This window comes from Prunus avium, chromosome 2, assembly GCF_965620075.1.
Source record: "Prunus avium chromosome 2, drPruAviu1.hap1.1, whole genome shotgun sequence".
NCBI classification, from domain to species: Eukaryota; Viridiplantae; Streptophyta; class Magnoliopsida; order Rosales; family Rosaceae; genus Prunus; species Prunus avium.
This window is the reverse complement of record NC_142285.1, coordinates 9,593,262-9,615,896: the sequence shown is the minus strand read 5'-3', so window position 1 is coordinate 9,615,896 and position 22,635 is coordinate 9,593,262. Positions and strand designations below refer to the sequence as shown.

The following is a 22,635-nucleotide window of genomic DNA, read 5'->3' as shown; positions in this document are numbered from 1 at the left end:
TCGTGGAGTGAGCTTTTCATACTTTGTTGATTTTGATTTTCTGAAATTATTAGATATTCATCTGTGGCTGTGCAGGAGCTTGAGAACAAGAGGAAGGAGAGGGCCCAGCTTGCATATGAGAGGAAGAAACAGTTGAACAAGCTGAGGGTGAAGGCAGAAAAGAAACCACGATGTATTTGCCAAATTTGTGTACATATATTGTGTAAATATTGACAAATATTTAACACGAAGAGATTTGCCTTTTAAGATGAAAATGTTGTTGAGGATTGAGAATTAAATTTTATTTTGTGTTAAGAAAGATATTACCAAAATAAAAGAAAAATTAATTAATTTTAAAAAGCTATAAAAATAAGACTGCGGTTTACAGAGAAGGCATACGTATAAATTGAAAAAATAGGACGATAATTTGAACTTAGGACGTGGTAAATAAAAACGACAGTAGTGTTGTAGGTACCATCGTAGTATACTCCAAAATAATAAGTCGGTGGTTTACAGAGAATGCACCGTCGTAGTATACAGACGTGGATTCCATTATATTATACGACGCAGATTAAGAACAGTTGGTCGTGTTTAGTTAGGAGTTAACACGGCAGGTTTTTTGGTGAACTATCGTCTTTATTTTCTACGTCGGTGGATTCATACCTGCTGTCGTTGTTTTTTGGTCAGATTTTAACTCTGAAGAAATCCTTTTTTAAAAACGACGCTTTTTTATTTGTATGCGTCGTCTTTTAAAAATATTCAACAGTAAGGAACTTATCCACGACGGTTTTTTTTTATACCGTCGTCGCTTTAAGTACAACGACGGTTTTATGTTATGCCGTCGTCTTTTTCTGGTCGTCTTTTTCCATTTTTGTAGTAGTGCCTTTCGGCACATAAGCATCATTACATGCGCACAGGGGCGGATCCACAGAGGAGCAAGGGTGGTCAATTGACCCCTGCAACCTCTGAAATCCTCCATTATAGCAGCCAAACTTGACCCTCGCAAAGTGTTCGACGAAATGCCCCAAAGGGGCAACCTGTGTGCAGCTGGGGGGGGGCTATAAGTGCTGGGCTTTTGAGGCTGAGAGATGGAGAGGAGGGATGAGAAGGAAGAAGAAGAAGAGTGTCTCATTTGGTGGTGGTAGTGGTAAGCAGCAGCTGCTGCTTCTGGCTGGAGGTGATGAGGGTAAACTGGTATCAACAAAAAAAAAAGAAAAAGGAAACAGACATACATGAGTATCAACAAAAGAAGGAAAGAGAAGGTCAAATAAATTTTTAAAAAATAGCGTAATTAAATAGGTAGGTCCAAATAATTATAGCCCAATTCGTGTAGGGCCAGTTACCTTCTGTCAAAATAATTATAGCCCAATTCGTGTAGCGCTAGTTTGTATGTTTTTTGGGTTCTTTTTTTTTGGTTGGAAAATTAGCGATAAGCTTTTTTGGATTATTTGGTTGATGATTATCAGCGGCATCTATCGCAAGTGTGGGGCATCGCCTCATTGCGAAATCTCATGATGTGCAAGTACTGAGAGCTCAGTTGGTGACAGAGCGGAATTTGGTTGATAATTATCAGCGTGACATCAAAAAATTGAAAAGGGATAGGGCAAATACAATAGAGGAGAACTGACGCCAGCTTCAAATATCGTAGGAAGAGAATGAAAAGCTATCAAAGATAGAAGATTTTTATTCTAAAAAATGCAAAAGCAGCTAGAGCCCTTGGAGAACCCAGAGAAACGCAAGCGAGATCACGAGAGGAGTTCAAGAGAGAAGTGTGTGATCTTTGGAGGCTCAAGTGATGAGCCCCAAGAAGCGATCCGTGAAAACCCAAGAGAGGATATCGAGAGGGCCAAACTAAAGTCTCCTCCTGTGGAAAAATGAAGCTTTGATTTCTTTACTTTAGAAGTGAATGGTGTGGTTGATTATTGTTGTTGTTGTTGTTATTATTTTTTTTAATGTGGATAATTGTAATGTGGTTTTTTCTATTAATTAATAATTATAATATTTTCATTTTATTTTATTTTTGTTCTATTTTGTATAGAATTTTTTTACCTTTTAGATGTTGACCCCTGCAAGGAAAATTCCTGGATCCGCTACTGCATGCGCATCATTGCCTTCGGCATATATAATCATCAATATCCACATTGAGCTCAAGGAAAAACACAAGTCTATTAACCATCGGTAATAGAACATTGGCATAATACGCAAGCTTTATACATTCGGCAATTGTCAAGCGATATTGTCTCATTAGACGGAGCGGAAACTTCGGCACCCTGTCATCATTAGGCGGAGCGATGCCTTCTGCACCCCGTCATCATCATTAGACGGAGCGGAGCCTTCGGCACCCCGTCATCATCATTAGACGAAGTAGAGCCTTCGGCACCCTGTCATCATTAGGAAAGGATGGCACAAATCCGCCTATGCCGAATGGCGAGGCCCCATTGCTGAACAACATGACAAAAACAAGGGTAGCAATTTTCGTATAGCAAGATAAGGACCATATCATAAATTTTTGAAGACCCTGCCGATAGTCAAAGTCGTCACCCACTTCAGAATTATGGGCTTCATAAGCCTCATTGAGTTACGATGGCCCATCCATTTTTTCCAAAATTAAACAAGACACGTGGGTTGAGCATGGGCCTTATCTTCAGCAACAGTGGGCCAACACCCACTAAACTTGTGGCAGCCCACCTTACAGCTTGGCACGGGCATATTGCTTTCGACACTCTTCTCACCACTACACTTATAGTAACCTTCAGCACCTTGCCCTTCAGCGGTCCATCATGATGATCGGCACCTTGTCCTTCGACAGTTTACATCAAGATGCTAGGATCGGCAAGTACCTAGAATTGGCTTAAAAACTCTGTACCGAGCCACGTGCAAGTTTCTCCCTTCAAGATCCTTCTCACTTGAGAACATGGAGGACTGGAGATGGTGCACCACATAACGTGGAAGAAGACCAAGATGTTGCTTGATCAGTGCATTGAAAATTACAAGTCCCCAACCAAGAAGTACCTCCTTAATTGAGAACTTGGGGGGCTTCTGTTTATACCATATTTGACCAAGCAACTAGAAGCAACTCTAAACAAGGCAAAGAGTCCCACATTGAAATATTGCAAGAAGTGAAGACTCCCTCTCACCTATAAAAGGAGACCACTCTCCACCTAGGAAGGGATCCCCCCTTGGTTGGGCTTGATCTTTAGTCTCTACTTTCTTCTCTTTATATTTGGGCCCAACCCCTTGTACAAATGTAAATACACATTGTTATAATAATGAGAATATACTTCTCCGTGGACGTAGCCCATTCATTAAGGGTGAACCACGTATATCTTGTCTTCTGTATATTTATCGCTTGTCAAATCCTCACACGCTTGGTGATGGTCCTCACCTTCATCCATCATCCATCACACCTCATTTCTAAGTTGGGCTAAAAAGTGCTGAACCACTTTTTTGCGTCAACAAAGTATATGTGTGGAATGAAAGCATTAGATAAATCCAGCTTGCAACCAGTTTTGTTCATCCACGGATAAATGCTGGATGCATGAATTGAGAAGAAAGGTATTGCCTTATGCAACTTAAAATGGAATCTCAGAAACTGCTGGCGCCTCAACACACCTCTTGATTACCAGACCATTGCCTAGAAATTTGGTTTGTTTCGACAGCTGAACCTGGGGCTTGCATAAACCACTTTGGAACTTCATTGCCTGAAAATTTAATATCGAATGTAGAGCGCTAAGGAGAAGGATTTAACCCAAAACAAAAAGATAAAAAAATTCACACCCTGAAAACTACAACATATACCCCAAAGATGCACAGCAAAATATTGCTAAATTTGAATTCAACACAAAATATAGATATATGACCAGAAAATGCAAAGATATCATTCAACATTTAATGGTTTTACATACTTCGGCTCCTCGTTAAGATTAGTGTGCCTCCTCTTTGGGTGATCCGCCTCTCCTCTTTGAGCTTCATGATCACCAACGTCGATGACGTTAGCACGATGATCATCACCAAGTGCCATGAAATCTGATAACCGAGGCCTCTTGCCAAGACTAGTCTCTGATTCCGAAGGCAAGGAAAGCAATTCGTTGTCTTGGTGTTGATCATCATGAATATCATCGTCCACTGCCATCACATCAGGCAAGAACCACTGCCTTTTCCCACGATCAACTGTGACATCAACAACCTGGTGGCCTAATAGGTGGACCCCACAGAGGATTTTAACGGGTGTGAAAATGCTATAGAACTCAAATATAATTTGACACATATTACCCTGCTGCAATCGTGTCAGTTCTTCCCCCACATGTAAGTTGCTCATATTCAATAATGGAATACACTGAAGATCCACATGAGTTTCCCATAGGATCATAGATATCGATTGGACCATTTTTCTATTGATATGAACACGTGACTCTACCATGCCTCTATTGGGATCATAAATCTCGATTGGAACATATGAGTTTCCTTTATTAACAACACATAGAACCAATCTTAACATCTCCCAATCTAAATTTGGAGGAATTTCAAAACAAACTTCACATCGAGCAACCATATCGGAGTATTCGTCTTTAACTAGTGTTGCATCTTTACAACAGCTGAACCACTCTGGTACTTCATCGCCTGGAAGAGTAATTTGAAATCCAGAATGCGGATGAGAAGATACCTACAATAGAATTGGTTACAACAATCATCATCTTAACCATATAACATAGAGGGAGAGACAAAGAGAGACACAGAGACAGAAGAGACAGAAACCTGATCCAGAATACTATTTTCTGTGATGTCATAGCCACGTAGTCTAACGCAATTGATCAAACTCAGATAGCCAACCTCCGATGATAGTGGTAGTTTTGGAATTTTTTCCAATGATGTGCAGTTATCCAGGTATACCGAACCTGTTGTTGGTGGAAGCACTTCTTGTGGAATTTCTAGAAGACTCTTGCAATCACGCAAGTAAAGCACCTCCAAGCTCACAAATTTGCTAATGCATTCCGGAAGCATGACAAAATTGTTTCCAGATAGATCAAGTCCTCGTAATGTGGACCAGCAATAAAGCAGCCGTAATTCAGGCCCAGTAAGATTGAAGCATCCACTAATAATCAAATCTTTAAGCCCAGTAAGATATGCAATTGATAGAGGCAATTCTCTTATGCCACTTCCTGCCATATTCAATGCCCATAGTGATTCCATCTTGACTTCTATTTCTGGGAAACTCTCAAGCTTTTCACAACCAGTTAGAAAAAGTCTTTCTAAGGATTTCAATCTAAGTCTTGTTCCAAACCTCGTAAGCTTAACGCATCCCACAAGATTTAAGAAAACAAGTTTATCAAGGAGTCCAACAGAATCATCAACCTCAACCAAACTTGTACAGCCACTTAGATTCAAGTCCTTTATGTTTGGGATTCCGGATAAGTCTGGAATTTTTTCTAACGATTGACAATCACTTAAATTCATATATGTCAGGTTTGGCAAATGCTGTGAGAGAACACAAAAACAGGAAATAATTAATCACACGCTTCAAAAGACAAAATCTTAGAAAACAATTTTCGTTTTTTTCCTTCTGAAATTAACAACTCTATTTGAAATTATATATAATAGATTAAAATAATTTCAAATACATACCTTAAATCCCTTCAATTGTCTGATACGACTGCGAGGCATATTGAACACAACAAGACGATTTCCTTGAAAATTGGGTGGCAATGATTGTAACTGACATCTACCCCAATTAATAAATCTTAACGCATTGGGCAGATAGTAAACGTGCCCGCATAGAGATGCATTATGGTTTATGAAAATTTGAAGATTTACCATATTACGGAAGCATTCTGGATTCAAAATTATTTCATCTGGTTCTGGAAGCTTCACCTTGATGCCTTTAATATTTCTTGTTCCCTATGATGGAAAAGCATTAATTAGGAAACAAAGTCATTGTACAAACCAAAATGCAAGCACATTTTGTTAAGAAAATTATACGTTACATAAGGTATTCTTTCTTGTCAAATTGAATATAATAACATATATTATACTTACTGTATTTTCCGTTAGAACTAGCTTGACATCCTCGTAAAACCACAATCTACTACGCTTACCGGGATCATTGGGGGATTCTTTGCGAACTATATCCTTGCCCAGGTTTTCTAGCAAGTCATGCATTAAAATCCTACTCCATTCAATAGTTATCAATGCCTTATCAACGAATTCTTCAATGAATTTTTTGGGTACTATTTGTAGCACATAGTCCTTATATTCACCCTTGAAGAAACATGCAATGTCGAGAAAAACTTCTTTTGCATAATCATCCAAGGCATCATAACTTTTTTGAAGTATTCTTTCAATATGCGTATAAGGTTCTCCTTCGTAACCATCTAATATAACTTCCCAATGTCGTTTATCTATACCACGAAGATGAGAACCTAAAATGTTTAGTGCTAGTGGAAGGCCATCAGCAAAAGCTATTGCACGTTGTGCGAGTTCCAAATAATCTTTTGGAGGTTCACTTCTTCGGAATGCATGCCAACTGAAAAGCTCAAGAGCTTGGTTGTAATCGAACTTCTTCACCTTGTATATCAACTCAATTTTACGATTGTCTAGCAATCTCCTATTTTTTGTAGTAATGATTACTCTACTACCCTCACCAAACCAATCATCTCCAGCCAATTTTTCTAATTGCTCCAATCGGTCCACGTCGTCAAGAATTAATAGAATCTTTTTATGCCTCAGCCGTTCTTTTATAACACCAATTCCTTCATCAACACTCTGAATTTTCAACATTTTGCCTAGATACTTATGAAGAAGAGTCTTCTGTAGCTGGACTAATCTTCCTTCTCTAACATTTTTCAAGAAACAACTTCCTTCAAACTCATGGGCAATTGCATTCCATATAGCTTTTGCAATTGTTGTCTTACCTATTCCAGATGTCCCCCATATCCCAACCATGCGACGACCATTCCCACCAACATCTAAAAGCTTTTTCACATCTTGTACATGAGACTGAATTCCAACTGGGTGGTCGGCCACCTCCAAATATGTGCGTCTCAGTACTTGGCTTAAGATTCCATCAACGATGTTGTTGATAAATGTAGCTTCATACCTGCCAGTTTAACCAAATTAGACACATTTAATGAATCAGATTTAAACATCCAACCAAGCAAAAGAACACAACATACTGAAGTACGTAATAGTTGTTCTGACCAAAAAAGAAAAAAAATGTAAAAGTTATTTAACCACAAACCTAATGTTATGTATCATTTATACTTGTATGCCTTTTGAACAGATTAATATATGGATTTTGAACTTTCTCCTTACAAAAGTACCTAAGGAAATAAATAATCTCCCTACAGTTGTATATTTTTACAAAAGAATACTTTTCTTTAATGAGTAACAATTAAATGTAACCAAAGTAAAAAAGAAAAAGAAATTAAAGTTAATTTGAAATATAAAATCAAGACACTAAATTAAACATAATGCCCTACAGCTATCGAAAATATAAAAATACCAACCAAAAAAAAAAAAGATCTTCTCCCTACAATTTTATATTTTTACAAAAGGATACTTTTCTTTAATAATGAGTAACAATTAAATGTGTAACAAATATTAATGAGAAAGAAGGGATAAAAAAATTAAACTTGAAAAAGATAAAGATAGAAATATACTCTCCATCCTTGAAAGTATGTCCGGACAAATTTGCTGCTTTTGTAAGAGCTTTCCTCCATATGACCACCTTCTCCTCGTTATCTTTGAATTTGCTTTCAATAAGGCCTTTAAATGCATCTCCAAAACTGTTTTTTCGCTTTCGTACATCCGACGGATCCACCTTGTAAAAAATGGGCCAAACTATTTGTTTCTTTGAGTTTTTGCATCGAAGGATCTCAACGAGTTCGTCCAAACACCAGCTTGAGGATGCATAGTTTTCAGAGAATACAATGAGAGAAATTCTTGATTCTTCAATTGCTCTGACAAGGGCTGGCGATATTTCCTCTCCTCTTGTAAGCTCTCGATCAATGAAGGTGTAGATGCCCTTATCAGACAAGGCCTTGTACAAATGATCTGTAAAATTGGTGCGTGTATCCTCACCTCTAAAACTCAAGAACACATCATATCGAGAAGAAGAAGAAGAAGAAGAGACTGGTTGAGTGGCCATAGATAGGAGGCAGATAATTAAAACTAAGGAGAAGCTCAAAGCTTTGAATATGGCAGTGGCGCTCTGGTTAGATTTATGAGGGCTTGACGAAGCAGTTTCAATGTGGACGTGATTAAGTTAAAGGTGTGAGGAACTTTCGTTTCAACTTCAAGTCATCAAACGCAGAATTTTCTTTTCATACTGACGCGGTCTTTAATTTGCTGAAGCATCTATAGGTGAGAGGCACCACCTTTACCTTTTCTTTGCTGAAAATAAATTGCTTTAAGAGTGCACATGGCCAGTATTGCTAAATAGAAGAAATGGGCCTACATAGCTACAAAAGTGGTCAAACGGTGATATTTCTTTTTCTTTTCCAAAGATTGAAAGATTACTGTAACGAGTTTTAAACAGTCTTTGTAATGCGAAAGTACCTACAATTTACTGAAGCTCCTTCCACGCGGACGTGATTAAGTTAAAGGTGTACACACAAATAATTCCAGTGGACGTGGTAAGGAACCTTCAAGGCAACTTCTCGTCTTTTTTTCCCAGATGTGTTTTCTTTCAATACATGATGGAACGTCTACTTTTTGACTAACGTATCTCTTCACTATTATTAAGGCTGGTTTGTATCTCTTTTTCTTTAGTACATGTTACCTTCGATGGAAAATGTATTCTCTCTCACAATGGGGCTCTATGCCCTGAACTTTATATTTGAGCCTCTAAATTTTTTGTGTTCTAATTTAGCTTTCGAGTGAATGTTCTTTTTTATTTTTTTATTGAGTTATTTACACTAACACCAACTGAGCTTTTTGGCCCTTTCACAAAACTCATTGGAGTTTCTGAAATTACACAAATACCCCTCAAGATTTTAAATTGTTTTCACAGAACTCATTTTTATAAATTTTTGGGTTAATTTCAATTTATTACCATGAACTCTCACCCTTAAAGCATGTTTGTCCTTACACTCTCAATTTTAACAATCATGTACCCTAATCTTTTTTAATTTTTTGCAATCTGGTTTTGACCGTCAAAATTTCCCTTAATTGTCTACATGGCAGGCATGAGTCCCACCTTTTCGCTGCTTTCAATGTCAATTGAAGGGTATTTTTGATCAATTGGTGTCTTCCGCAAGTACTTTTGTTAAAAAAACTATGACACATTTTTTTGCAAGTTTGAGCGGGAAGGCACCAATTCTGCAAGTGCTTTTGTCAAAATTAACCCTTAATATGCATTACTAAAATTGAGCCATTGTGATTTTGTAAGTGGCACAAAAATTCAAAGAAGACCCCGAAGCAGACAAGTCTCTTCCAAGTGCATGTCCTTGGGTGGGCTGTGTGGGTTTGGTATGTTTCAATTTTTTTTTTTTTTTTTCGGATTTTTAGTCCCACCTTTTACTATTATTTGCAATTGATATAAACTGCTATATAAAAAAAAAATAATTACAGAGTTGCTTTCATGTCATGTGGGTTCTGACCCGCATGTGCTTCATCTGGACATTCATATGTGTTTTCTGAGTTGTTTATCTCATAAACAGAAGAAACCATATTATCTCAGCAACATTAACACGGTCTTTTTCATCTTCATTTTCAAACCCCAAGTGGGAACTCACTTTTCCTAGCCCGCTTCCACCTTTAAGGTAACTTCTTATCTTTAAAGATGACTCGCTTTCTTTCACTACATGATAAATATGTATTTTGTTCAAGATTTTGAATGCATTTATCTGCATTTTGTTACATTTAAATTGTTATAATAATACAAAGACCTATAATATGACACATCAAACTCCAAATAAATATTATTCTCTCTTAACACTGTTAAGTCCAAATAATGTTTTAAAAATAACAACGCTTGCCATGGATTTTAACCCTTGCTTGACCTCTGCTTTCCTGATGAAGATAAGAAACCAAAAGTGTTGTGAAAACTTGAGAAAATGTATATTTATATTGTCATAGACTAGTTGGAACTCTTTCTTTTGTTTACCAGCCATCACCATATATATATATTAATATTATCAAGATTCGTGAGGTTAAAATTTTCTATATAGATATTGTAATCTTAATGGGGTCTTCTATGTCTTCCTATCCCTTTTTCCCATTGACTTGAATGGTATTTTTTTTGGGAGTTTCACTAAAACACCCAAAATGGGGGCTGAAATTATAAAAAAACCCAACACCAAAAACACTTTATAAACACACCCAAAACCCATCATTACACACACTCAAAACCCATTTATAAACACACCCAAAAAATATACAATTGTTTATTTTGGGGTTGATTTTGGGTGTGTTTCTATGTTTAAATAGTGCGTGGGTTTTTTTATAAATACATGTCTAGGATTGGGTTTATTTATAATAATCTAATTTTTTTTACACCTCAACGCAGTTTCTGTCTTATGCTACGTAACTTCACTACAGTGTGAATGTATTGAAGTAAATGGTAAGGAAACTTCTCCTCTTAGACGGTGATGCCTACTCGGACAGTTGGTGTCAATTGCCCCCCATTGACCCTCTTCTTTTACCTACAAAACAGGCCAAATAAAACTAGACTGTACCTTTGCTGCACCATCACCATGTTTGTCTAAAGTAGCTTCACATGGTAGGTCACCCTGTGAAGTATGTGATATAAACTAATTATAAAATGTTAAAATAAATCTGATCACAGCTAGGAGTATTTTCATACAATCAAAACCAAAAGGGCTGTAAGTACCAAATCAAGTAGAAATTTTAGTGCATTTGCTACAATATATGGTAGAACAAGAAACACATTCAAAGCAAAGGCATATCGATGTCTTTAAGCAGTGGCTAATTACTTAGTAACATGATTTAACATGTTAGAAATTGAACAGCCTAGTCTTGTGATGAAAGTCTTCGAAGTGCACAGTAAAGGGTAAGGATTGATTGTCTGTGGCTGCTTTTTGATTATTGCTGTAAATTTAGTGGACCTCGCCTTCCATGTAGCATGGCTTTATGATCCATCACATCCCTGAAAACACGACTTCCTGCTCTCCATGTGTACATGTGCATCGCGTGCATCGCATGCATGCATGGTCTCATCGCTCATGGATCGATTGATCTGATGGGTGGGTCCATGGAGCCAGTACTCGATCCACTGGTGGTCCCCCACCTCTGCATCCATAATCCTGTTTTATGCCCTTTTTGGATTATGGGGCTCCATGTCCCATGCTCTGGCATAAGTCTCTCGATCTAGCTTAACTATTTGGGTTGGTGGAGACTATTGATGATATTGGGACGTGGCAATATTTTGCTGGGTGATCCTTCAATTAGTACATTATTCCTATATTAGTAATTTTTTTTTTTTTATGAAGAAAAAGGGGGAGAAAACCCCCAAACACCAACACAACAACTAATTAGTACTAATCAGACGAGCCTTAACAGCTCCCAAAGAATCAGCAAGCAATAAATGACCAAGCCAAGCAGGACTCTCCTCAAGATAGTAACAGCCCAAGTCCAGATTGTGACTCCAAGTAGCCAACCCATCAGCTACATCATTCCTCTCTCTATAGATATGTTGAAGCTTGATCATTCAAAACAAATTCATAAGTCTTTTACAACTACTGACCAGCCCAGCATTAGGATGGCAAGCATTCAAAACCTTACTCTGAATAAGAAGCACAGCAGTCTCAGAATCCATCTCAACAATAATATCATCTACTTTTTTCTCAACATCCAAATTCAACCCAAAAAACAGACCCCATAACTCAGCTTCGAGCACTTCTCCCTGGCCTAAGTTGACAGCAAAGCCACCAATCCATTGACCCACATGATCTCTCAGGACCCCCCCAGCACCAATGGCACCAGTACTGCTCCTGCAAGACCCATCTATATTTAACTTGACCACACCAATATCAGGAGGGACCCAAGCCAATAACACTTGCACCTTATTAGCTCCACTATTAATACCAACAGTGGCCTGAAACCAATCCTTTGCAGCAGTAAAAATCAAATCTCTGGGGTTAAAAGGCAAATCAGTTTCATCTTTAAAAATAAAGTCATTTCTCCATTTCCAAATATACCAGCATATAAAAACAAACATAATTCTCCATGGAATCTGAATAAAGTGAACCTTAGAACACAAATTGCTTAACATCCAAGGATGAAAATCAGTTTGGAAAAAAGGCAAAGCTTGCGTAGAATTCATAAAGAGATCACAGACCTTTCTAGCTCTAGAACAATCCCTTAAGATATGCAAAGTAGATTCAATAGGCCACTTACAGTAATCGCAGGCACCATTCCCAATAAGATGCCTTCGAACTCGCTGCTCATTTGAGAGAATTTTCTCCTGGAAAACCAACCAAAAGAAAATTTGGAGTTTAGGAGGGATTCGAAGCTTCCATAGAACTCTCCACCAAGGATTTAGCCAATCTGCCCCCTGAAAAAGCAAGTTGTACGCAGACTTGACAGAGAATAACCCATTAGAAGTAGGTTTCCAGATCTGACAATCCTCCAATAAGCCCTGAAAATCAGCTGAACAACTAGTAACTTTTTGGACCCATTCCTCAGGGAGAACACTCCTCAACTTCTCCACATCCCACCAACCATTCACAAAAAAATCAGACACAAGGGAGTTCAAATTGAGATCAGGAGCAAGATCCACTGTCTGCATCAGAGGCACATTACTGATCCATTTATCCCTCCAAAACTTAACCTTATCGCCTTTCCCAAGCCTCCAAATTAACCCTTTGTCAAGCAGATGAGCACCAAACATAATCCCCTTCCAGGTATGAGAACAATTTTGTTTTGGGACCATATTAGGCTCACAAAAGGAATGACTCTTAATATATTTCTTTTCAAAAATTTGGGCCCACAACCCCTCATCCTTCCTCAATAATCTCCAGCCAACTTTAGCTAGTAGAGTTTGATTCATATCATGAGTTTTCTTCAGACCCAAACCACCCTTACTTTTAGGTTTACACACAAGATCCCACTGACACAAGTGAATCTTATGCTTCTTCTCACTGCCTCCCCAAAAGAAATTGCGATTCACTTTATCCAAATCCTCACAAATGCTCATAGGAAGTTTAGATGTTTGCATAGCATACACTGGAATCGCTGAAGTGACAGCTTGAATTAGAGTTGCCCTTCCAGCAGCAGAGAGAACCTTACTTTTCCAAGAAGCCAGCCTAGCATGCACTTTATCCACAAGATTGCAATAAGTAACCTTAGTCACCCTAGAGTGTAATAGAGGCATCCCTAGGTAATTTCCTAGGTTCGTAGTGAGAGGTGAACCACAGATACAACTAATATTAGCAGCCACCTCTTTGCTAATATTAGGGGAGCAATATATTGCAGACTTTTCAAAGTTGACAATCTGACCATAAGCTTTACAAAAAAGGTCCAAGCACTGCTTCATTATTCTAGCTTGGTGAGAACTAGCTTCAGCAAAAAGAATCAAATCATCGGCAAAAAACAAATGGGAAATAGCAGGCCCAGCTTGAGAAGCTTTCACAGGTTTCCATATATGCTTCCCCACAGCCTCCACAATAAGGTGAGAGAGTTTTTCAATGCAAAGAACAAAAAGATAAGGTGAGAGTGGATCACCCTGTCTAATACCATTGCTAGGAGTAAAAGTCGAGGTGAGCTCCCCATTCACACAAACTTGATAGGTGACAGAAGAGACACACTCAATGATCAACTGAATCAAGCTAGCAGGCAGACCTACTTCATGAAGAACAACCTCGATAAAGTTCCAACTCAACCGATCATAGGCTTTAGATAAATCAATCTTCCAAGCCATAAACCCTTTTTTCCCCTTAGTATTCCGAAATTTAAACATAATTTCTTGAGCAATAAGGATATTATCTGTAATATGCCTACCAGGAACAAAACTTACCTGATGAGGACTGATTAGCTTAGGCAAAATAGGCCTCAACCTAGCAACAATCACTTTAGAAATAACTTTATAAAGAGTGCAACATAGGCTAATAGGGCGAAAATGCATCATAGAAACAGGATTAGCCACTTTAGGAACTAGAGTGATCAAAGTAGCATTCAACCCTTTGAGAATGTGACGCTCCCTGAAAGCTTGAACTACCAAATCATAAATATCATTACCACACATCTTCCACTGATTTTGGTAAAAATAGGCAGGAAACCCATCCACTCCAGGGGCTTTGAGACCACTTATATTGAAGAGACTTCTCTTGACTTCGCTGATATCAACACGAGCCACCAAACCATTCAAATCCACATCGTTGATACTGGGAAACAGATTAGGCATGGATAGACCACTGTGATCCCTAGGAGCCATAGAGAAGAGGCCAAGAAAATAATTCACAGCAAGCTCTTTTAAACCTTCAGCCTCCTCTACCCACATATCATTGTCATTTTTCAGCTTTTCAATTCTATTTCTTCTTCTTCTAATAATGGTGGTTAGGTGAAAAAACTTAGTATTACGGTCACCTTCTTGAAGCCATTTAACCCTTGACTTCTGTTGCCAAAATAAGGCCTCTTGCTCCAAAACAACATTATACTCCGCAACAAGAGATTCCTCCAACTGACTAAGAGACCTATTAGGCCTGTGATACAACACCCTCTAAATACCATTGAGCCGAGCTAGAAGCTTCACTTTCCTTTGCTTTAAATGACCAAAAACATTCAAATTCCACTGCTTAAGAGGTTCTACCAACCCCCATGATTTATGCAAAGCCGACCCAGCCCCTTGTTCCCACTTTGGGACCACAAAATTTTGAAATTGTTCATGCTTTAACCACATGGCCTCAAATCTAAAAGGTCTACTGTTAGGACAAGAAACCATTCTAGATTTGAGACAAATTTTAATGGGGCAATGATCAGACTTGGTCCTTGGAAGATGCTGAACAAAAGCATCAGCAAAAGATTGCCTCCATTGAGTATTACACACAGCTCTATCCAGTCTTTCAAAGATTCTTTTATTGCTCCAAGTGAATTTAGGCCCCGAATAGCCTAAATCAACCATACTATGATCATCAAACCACTTCTTAAAGCCCTTAATTCTACATAAATGAGATCCTCCAACCTTGTCATCTACATTGAGCATTTCATTAAAATCACCAGCCAGGAGCCAAGGCATCTTATGACAGCTAGCCATAAAATCCAAGTATTCCCACAACTTCTCCCTTTTAGCATAGCAAGGGCTAGCATAAACACCAAAAAACAACCAAGGCTATTGACCATGCCAAGAAACGCAAGCAGAAATAGATTGATCAGAAGTACCGATAATCTCCACCCGAATTCTATTTTCATTCCAGAGAAGCCACATACCACCAGAAAAACCAATAGAATCAACCACCTCAAAACCAGAAAACCCTAAGGATTTGATTACTTTAAGAGCCTTGCTCCCACCAATCCTAGGTTCACAAACAAAAAGGAGATCCATATGATGAAGACGAATTAACTCCATCATATTAAATTTGAACTTTGTGCAGGCTGCACCACGAACATTCCAACACAAAATATCCATAAAATAAGATAATAGAGATGGATCACTCAGGGGCTCACCCCACAAATCAAGAGCCAAAGGTCATACCTCCATCTGTGAAGGTATGATTAGCATCTGTCTCACCATTTGTGTGAACTTGACCTTCAAAAAGGTCCATTCCTTCCACAGGACAGAAACCATCTGTCATAGCAGAGGCCAGAGAGGCATTATCCACATCAGGCTCCGGCTCCTCTATCTGTTTATCATTCTCAGTTGCTATATTTGGTGGTTGGTGACCAAATATATACACACCCTTATCCTTGGGCAAGATTTGACCCCCTACCCAATCATCTAGTTGATCATTCATAGATCCCCCATGATAGTCCCTCTTTTCACCAAACACCCCTTTACCTTTATTCAAAATCCTAACCAAGTTATCGCCCTTATCACCCATCATGCTTGGATTAACAACTGCCCTTTTAGAGCTCAAAGCTACCCTCTTATTTGAGATATCTTGTAAAACAGATCTAGCCCCAACTTTAGGATTTTTCGATTTAGTCCACACCTTCTCACTTATTCCAGAAGTAGCATGAGCGCCAACCTGAGCTCGAGGCAAAAAAACACCACCACCACCTTCCACAACGTCATGCCCAAAATCATCTCCAATCTTTCTCAAAGCATCAAACCGAGATGCTTGATGCTTAAAACCATTATTCTGCCCATTCAAACCTTTAGAATCATTTTTAGGCCTCCTCCTAGGAGGGACGTTCATCCACGGACCTCGTAAATGCTCCACATCATTGTCAACATTTTCCTTTCCCATAACAACATCTGGGTCCACTTGTTCCAACCCAAAACCAGCACAGGTTCTCCCATTCCCCTTCGTTGAAGGCTTCTCTCTCAAAGTACAGTTCTCACGCTTGTGTCCATAAAGCCCACAGAGATAACAAATATCTGGTAAACCTTCATATTCAACATTATACCAAGTTTGATTAATCTGGACAAAAGCATCCAGAGGCTTAGTCAAATCAAGCTCAACACACAACCTGGCAAATTTACACCTATTTTGACTAGTAGTGAGGGCATCAATCTTAAGAAGCTTACCCAGCAGATTTCCAATTCTTTTGAGAGCCCAGACATCAAAACACTCTAGTTGGATGGCAGACACTCGAATCCACACCGCCATTCGGGTTATATGAGCTGTTGCAGGGCAGAAACCAGGTCGCCATTTCTGAAGAGTCAAGTACTGTCCAGCAATAATCCAAGGGCCTTCAGTAAGCACAAAGTTCAGATCATCTTCCAAATCAAATTTGACCACAAAATAGTCATTCACCAAATCAATCAATTTCCAATCACCCTTAAGACTCCACTTTTGTTGCAATCGGTCACGCAGATAATTGTAGGTATGAAACCTACCCAAAAGCTTGATGATTAGAGCGTTCTTCCATGGTCGGCAAAGCCTATTCATCGCACGATCAGAGAATTGGATGCTTGGTCCTCGATCCCCACGTGAAGTCACCACATCGTCATTATCAGTAAGCTCCTCATAGTCCGCATCCAAAGAGTCAATAGCAATACCCACATTCTTGGTCAAATTTACTTGATTCATGAGCTTATCACGAAAGCTTCCAAATCCCACAAACAAGGGCACATGTGCTAGCGGGACAATTTCAGGCGATGAATCAACCATCGGAACAGGCTCGACTTCGCAAACTGAACTAATTTCCTCCGACGACCGTATCCTCTTAGAAAAGAAAAAGGAATCCTTTACATCAAAAGAAAAAGGGCAACTTGGTTGTCTTTCACAACTCAATTGCTTTTCTTTTCACCTATCCGTTTTTTCCAAGAAAAAAGAAAACAAAAACCACCTTGCCTAGAAATGATGTGAAAATTCACACGAAAATATACACACCGAATCCACACGGGGAAAAATGTTGAAAAGATTCTTTGCAAAGGTCCTTATGATAAAAAAAAATGACAGAAAATTAGCTTTGCGTTTAAACAGTCTACACGAATTTTGGTGAAGAAATTTTATTGCAACTGGTGATATTTACTCTACTTTTCAAGATGGCTTGCGTTTTCTTTTGACCAGCATAACCTTTACTTTTTCTTTTTGTTAAGGAATTTTGTAGTTTTAATGGGGGTCTATGTTGCACCGATACGGATACGGGTACGGCGATACGATACGATACGATACGCCGATACGGCAAATCTCCAAAAAGTAGGATGCGGGTACGGCACCGATACGGCGATTAAGATAATATATATTTAAAAATAATAATATAAATAGAATAATTGATAATTGATATTTCATCCATAATATGTTCAAAACATTAACAAAACACATAACTTCATTCAAACCTCCATAAACAAAGCACAAATTAAACAAAACACACAAAATACAAGTATCCATAAACAAAACACAAATTAAAACATTAGAAATCACTTCTCAAAGCTCTAACTTCATTCATCACCGGTAAATATGATGGCTTCTAAGTCCGGTTCATCAAGAGAGAGGTTTGCAATCTCAAGCACTCCGGCATTTTCCAAATCCATGGAATCAAATGCATCTCCTCCAACATCCCACATATGAGTTTCCCCTTCTTTATATTCGGGCCTTTTCCTTGAAAGGAGACAAAGATTGCTATGCACAAATACTAAATCTTCCGCTCTTTCCGGTGTTATCTTGTTCCTCTTAATAGAGTGAATGAAACTGTAAGTGCTCCAATTTCTTTCATAACATGAGGAGGAAGAAGGATGTCCTAGTAGCTTCAATGCTATGGTTTGAAGAATTGGTGTGGAAGCTCCATGGATAACCCACCATTTTACCGGAGCCATGAAACATCTATCTTTCATAGAGTCCATACCTGAAAAATCTTCAATACATGCCGAAAAAGAGGCATACTCCTCATTAACCGTTCTTCGCTCCACCTCATTAGAAAAAAATCTCTCAATACATTTCTTCCTGTCCATTGTAATCTCAATGTCTTTATGTGGAGGACAATGATTATGAGCCATATCAAGCCATTCCTTGCAATAATACCTAGAAGTATATGATAAGAATTATAAAATTATAATGATAAACATAGGGAGAAATTTACTAAAGTAAAGACTTACTTAGGATTTAGAGAGTGTGCCAAGCAATGGAGTGGTGTGCTACTCTTGGTCCATTGTTGGCGCAAAATTTCATGCACCACATTGAAGAACATTGACTCTTGATTGAGTTGCTTGCGCTCCTTCCGATATATAATTGTCTTCACTTTTCTATCATACTATCCCACCACTCATAAATCAAGTGAAGACAAGGCATATCCGTGTCACTCAACCTAAGCATCTCATATATTGGAGAAGTAAAGTTAAGTATGTAATCAATGTCCTCCCAAAAGCACTCATCCAATATTTTTTCTTTCACCCTTCTTGCTTTTACTACATCATCCTCTTTGTAAATGTCTCATTGCTCACTAATAACCATTTGCTCTAAGCCTTGTTTCACTTGCTTAAATCTTTTAAGCATCACAATTGTAGAAGCAAAACGTGTCTCGGCAACGGAGAGCAATTTCAACTTACAATGATCATTATACATTGACAACCTCATATTATGGTTCATAATAAAATTCTTAATAAACCATGCATCACTTGAGATTGTTGAAATCCAACTACATTGCTCATACACTTCCGGATGTCTTGGCACGGGTGAGCATATGTTCTTCAAAGCAAGATTGAGGGTATGGACCACACATGGTGTCCAAAAGATGTGCTTAAACTTTGCCTCAACAATATGTCCGGCCGCCTTACAAACCGGAGCATTGTCAGTTACCACTTGGACCACATTTTGGGGACCTATTTCCCGGATTGATTCAATAAGTAAGTTCGCCATGAAAAATTTATCCTTACACTCACCTTCACAATTTATTGCCTTCAAGAACATTGGCCCACTTTCACAAACGGCAATGACATTAATGAGAGGTCTTCTTTGTGCATCCGACCACCCATCACTACAAACACTTACCCCTTTACTTTGCCATGCCCTCTTCATTGGTTGTAACCCGGAAGTGTTTTACTACAAGCAATCCTAAAGACATTCACATAATGGGGGTTCCTTGCAAATTGAAATGACAAACCACCCGTGTAAAACATTCTTGCAATTTCACCCCATTATTATTAGTATTACTAGTATTCCCTTCACTAGAACTATTACCCACACTACTCATTTCCTGTCAATCAAATGAAGTTTGATATAAAAAAAAAAACAATTAATACATATACAAAACAATTCATAGGCAGCTGTTTCCAAAATATTTTAAAGAATATATTATATACCCAACCCATATAATATAGCATATACGTACCTATTATCTAATTAACAACAATTCCAACTTCACAAACTAACCACACAACAATTTTTAAAATTATATACTGTTGTGTAGATTCAGCTGCACCAAAATGGATTAAGCTGCATCCTCAACTTGTGATACTCGCAAGTGCACGAGCCGTTTGGTAGTATAGCATATGTAAGTGCGAGGTCGATCCCACGAGGATTGGTGATTGAATGATCCAATTCATTTTCCCTACACAAAACAGAAACGAAAAAAGAAAGGAAATAAATAAAACAAGAAAGAAAGAAAATAACTAACTCAAGTAGATAAGTTCCCAAGTTCAATTAGATTAACGGATTGATTCTAGCTAAAGTATGATTAAGCCATGGTGTTTGGTCATAACCTTGTGTTCCTAATTCCCTAATTTGATCATTTGTTGTCTAACCTAAAATTAAGCATTAGGAACCCATTAAGCATAGAAGAACAATTTAAACAACCAAGCATGTATCTAATCCCTGTTGTCGAATGTCCATACATACTCTTCCTATTCATAGTTCAATTCGAATTAAAGCATGGTGTATACTCTTAATTCAAACCAAGATAGCTAACATGCAAGCCTAAATGGTGATCAATCATTCAAACTAGCATATTAACTTATAAGCATAATGAATAAGAACATGAACCATAATTGAAACTTGGAAACTAATCAAACTTGAAACTAAAGAAAAGAATTTACATAATGAAAAGTTAAGTGGAACTAAGAAAACTTAAGAAGAATTTCAGCACAAATATTTCATTACAACAATTGAAAACTAGAAAATGAAACTAAGAGAATTTGAGGGAGAGAAGGGAAGGGAGCTCTAGAGAAGTGTTTGAGAGCTCCCCCCCTTGGGGTGTGTTTACAAGTTTAGAGAACTTCCCTATTTATAGGCCTAGGGGAAGTGAAAATCTGAATTCAATATGGCTAATGCATACAACACTTGTTTTATAAAATCTGAAATGGTTGATGCACTTGTATTAGAAAATCTAAATTGGGTGATGCACTTGTATTAGAAAATCTTGAATTGGTTGATGCACTTCACCAATAGATCCCACCAGCAGCCCTAGCTCATCTTCATGTCACCATGACCAAGCTTCCAACCAGAAATGATAGCTCATACCTAGCTCACCATGACCAAGCATCCAACCAGCACATGCTGAGGTCAGCATGACCAGCAACTTCAAGGGCTTACAACTTGGGCTTCTCTTAATCAAATTAGGACTTTAAGCACTCGAAATTGAAGTTCAGAATGTCTTCTTTCTAGCCATATGTTATTTGGGCCAATCCAAGGTCGGAGGAAGAAGTTAAGGCCAAAACAAATTGCTAACTCATTTTGCGCGCTGATAAGATCCATCCTGAGCATGGTTCTGTGTTTGCTAGGTAACGGACTCCAGATTTATCCAATGGGGCTGAATTTTGGATATGTCATAGTACACACCAATTGGAACAACGTTCATGAAGAATGTTGCCTCATCCGAGCTATGTAGGTTGCTGAAACAAAGCTTGCAATATAACCTACGAAACTGGACTGGCAGGGGGCTGTAGCCAAAATGAGTTTGTCTTTAAGCTCTTCATCTATTCATCCAAATTAGGCCTTAACATGCTTGGATTGCATCATTTACTATCCAAAGCCCTCATTATTACCTAAAGCTCAATGAACTGAAAGATAAACACAAAAAGGATTAAAAGCACAAGTTTAACTCAAAAACATAACCAAATCATAAGCTAGAAGGGTACAAAATGATATGTAAATATGCACCGATCAAATACCCCCAAACCTAGATTTTGCTAGTCCTTGAGCAAAACAAAAGGAAAACAAAGATAAAAACAAACAAGAAGTTAACTAGACCACTTTCGTAGGTAACTCGATTGCATTGAGCATATGCAACAAGCCTTTAAACCTCTAGGCATCCCTAGTAGGAGGAGTTGTGTCTCCTGAGGGTTTAACAGATACGATACCCACAAACGTTTTATTGACTCTGTAAAACAAGGTAATTAGAAAACTTAAAAGATTGTTAGTCCTTAAGCAAAAATAAAAAACAAAAACAAAAAAAAAATAAAAAATTAATAATTACATTAACAAAAACAGAACAAAACAAAAGAAAAAAAATTACAAAAATAAAAAGAACTCAAAACAATCTTTCCGAACATTTTCTGAAGAGAAATGACTCATGCACATGACTCAAAAGTTTTAACAATAAAAGCTCAATTTTAAACATTATTCACAAAGCGGCAAAGTTCAAAACATAATATGCTCAAAGTGTGGTAGTGTGATAACCAAATGCAACAAATTCCCCAATCTTAGTTTTCACACAATTTCAAAAATCATACAAAGCACAAGTTCAACTTCAAATCTCACCAAAGTTGTCCTCTCACAAATGAATCACTCGGAAGAGGGCTATAATGCAACACTCAGTTATAAACATGAGATTAGAGTTAAACCATAAAAACTTAACTCGAAATAGAAAGATGAAGAACTTGCATTAATATGATCTCAAGAAGGATGCCAAACACTTAAAAGTAGAAAAATGAATGCAATTCAACCACATGACATTTAAGATCAATTTAGGTCTTTAACATAGGTTGTAATGGGGCCAAGGGTGTAAGGTGAGTAAGAAATGAAAGGTATGGATAAAACAAAGTCCAAGGAACTCAAAATATAAGAGCATAAAATAATTGTTCACAAGACTTCGAATCATCACAATGAGAATTTATTTTTCTTTTACATGATCAAAACTCCTTATACCTTTATTTACAATTAT

General features: G+C 37.9%; 2 protein-coding genes and 1 pseudogene across 3 annotated transcripts; all 3 read right to left on the bottom strand.

Moving 5' to 3' along the window:
* Positions 1–2,105: 2,105 nt before the first annotated feature.
* Positions 2,106–8,355, bottom strand: LOC148296433 (TMV resistance protein N-like). 2 transcript variants are annotated; one of them, XM_088248068.1, is made up of 6 exons: positions 7,635–8,355; positions 6,013–7,072; positions 5,602–5,874; positions 4,735–5,454; positions 3,885–4,642; positions 2,106–3,680 (listed from the first exon to the last, which is right to left on the bottom strand). In XM_088248068.1, exons 1-6 carry the CDS (start codon positions 8,120–8,122, stop codon positions 3,674–3,676), a joined length of 3,306 nt encoding a protein of 1,101 aa, XP_088104194.1. In that variant the 5' UTR covers positions 8,123–8,355; the 3' UTR covers positions 2,106–3,673. The 2 variants fall into 2 exon arrangements, with proteins under 2 accessions (XP_088104194.1, XP_088104193.1); XM_088248067.1 differs by lacking the exon at positions 2,106–3,680 and having other exon boundaries at positions 3,786–4,642.
* A 3,109-nt stretch (positions 8,356–11,464) lies between these two features.
* Positions 11,465–17,207, bottom strand: LOC148296432 (uncharacterized). Its single transcript, XM_088248526.1, has 5 exons — positions 15,626–17,207; positions 15,313–15,525; positions 14,916–15,123; positions 11,681–14,636; positions 11,465–11,635 (listed from the first exon to the last, which is right to left on the bottom strand). Exons 1-5 carry the CDS (start codon positions 17,205–17,207, stop codon positions 11,465–11,467), a joined length of 5,130 nt encoding a protein of 1,709 aa, XP_088104652.1.
* Positions 17,208–17,980: 773 nt separating this feature from the next.
* LOC148296431 (uncharacterized) lies at positions 17,981–19,663 on the bottom strand (annotated as a pseudogene).
* Positions 19,664–22,635: the final 2,972 nt, after the last annotated feature.

What these genes read in the sequence shown, in the direction of transcription:
- LOC148296432 (XM_088248526.1), bottom strand. Translation starts at nt 17,207, where the DNA reads ATGGTTGATTCATCGCCTGAAATTGTCCCGCTAGCACATGTGCCCTTG. An exon ending in TCATACCTTCACAGATGGAG is followed by an intron (nt 15,526 to 15,625) that starts GTATGACCTTTG and finishes TTCGTGGTGCAG; the next exon opens with CCTGCACAAAGTTCAAATTT. An exon ending in CAGCATCTTCCAAGGACCAA is followed by an intron (nt 14,637 to 14,915) that starts GTCTGATCATTG and finishes GTTGTATCACAG; the next exon opens with GCCTAATAGGTCTCTTAGTC.
- LOC148296433 (XM_088248067.1), bottom strand. Translation starts at nt 8,122, where the DNA reads ATGGCCACTCAACCAGTCTCTTCTTCTTCTTCTTCTTCTCGATATGAT. An exon ending in CATACTTTCAAGGATGGAGA is followed by an intron (nt 7,073 to 7,634) that starts GTATATTTCTAT and finishes TTAAACTGGCAG; the next exon opens with GTATGAAGCTACATTTATCA. An exon ending in TAGTTCTAACGGAAAATACA is followed by an intron (nt 5,875 to 6,012) that starts GTAAGTATAATA and finishes TTTCCATCATAG; the next exon opens with GGAACAAGAAATATTAAAGG.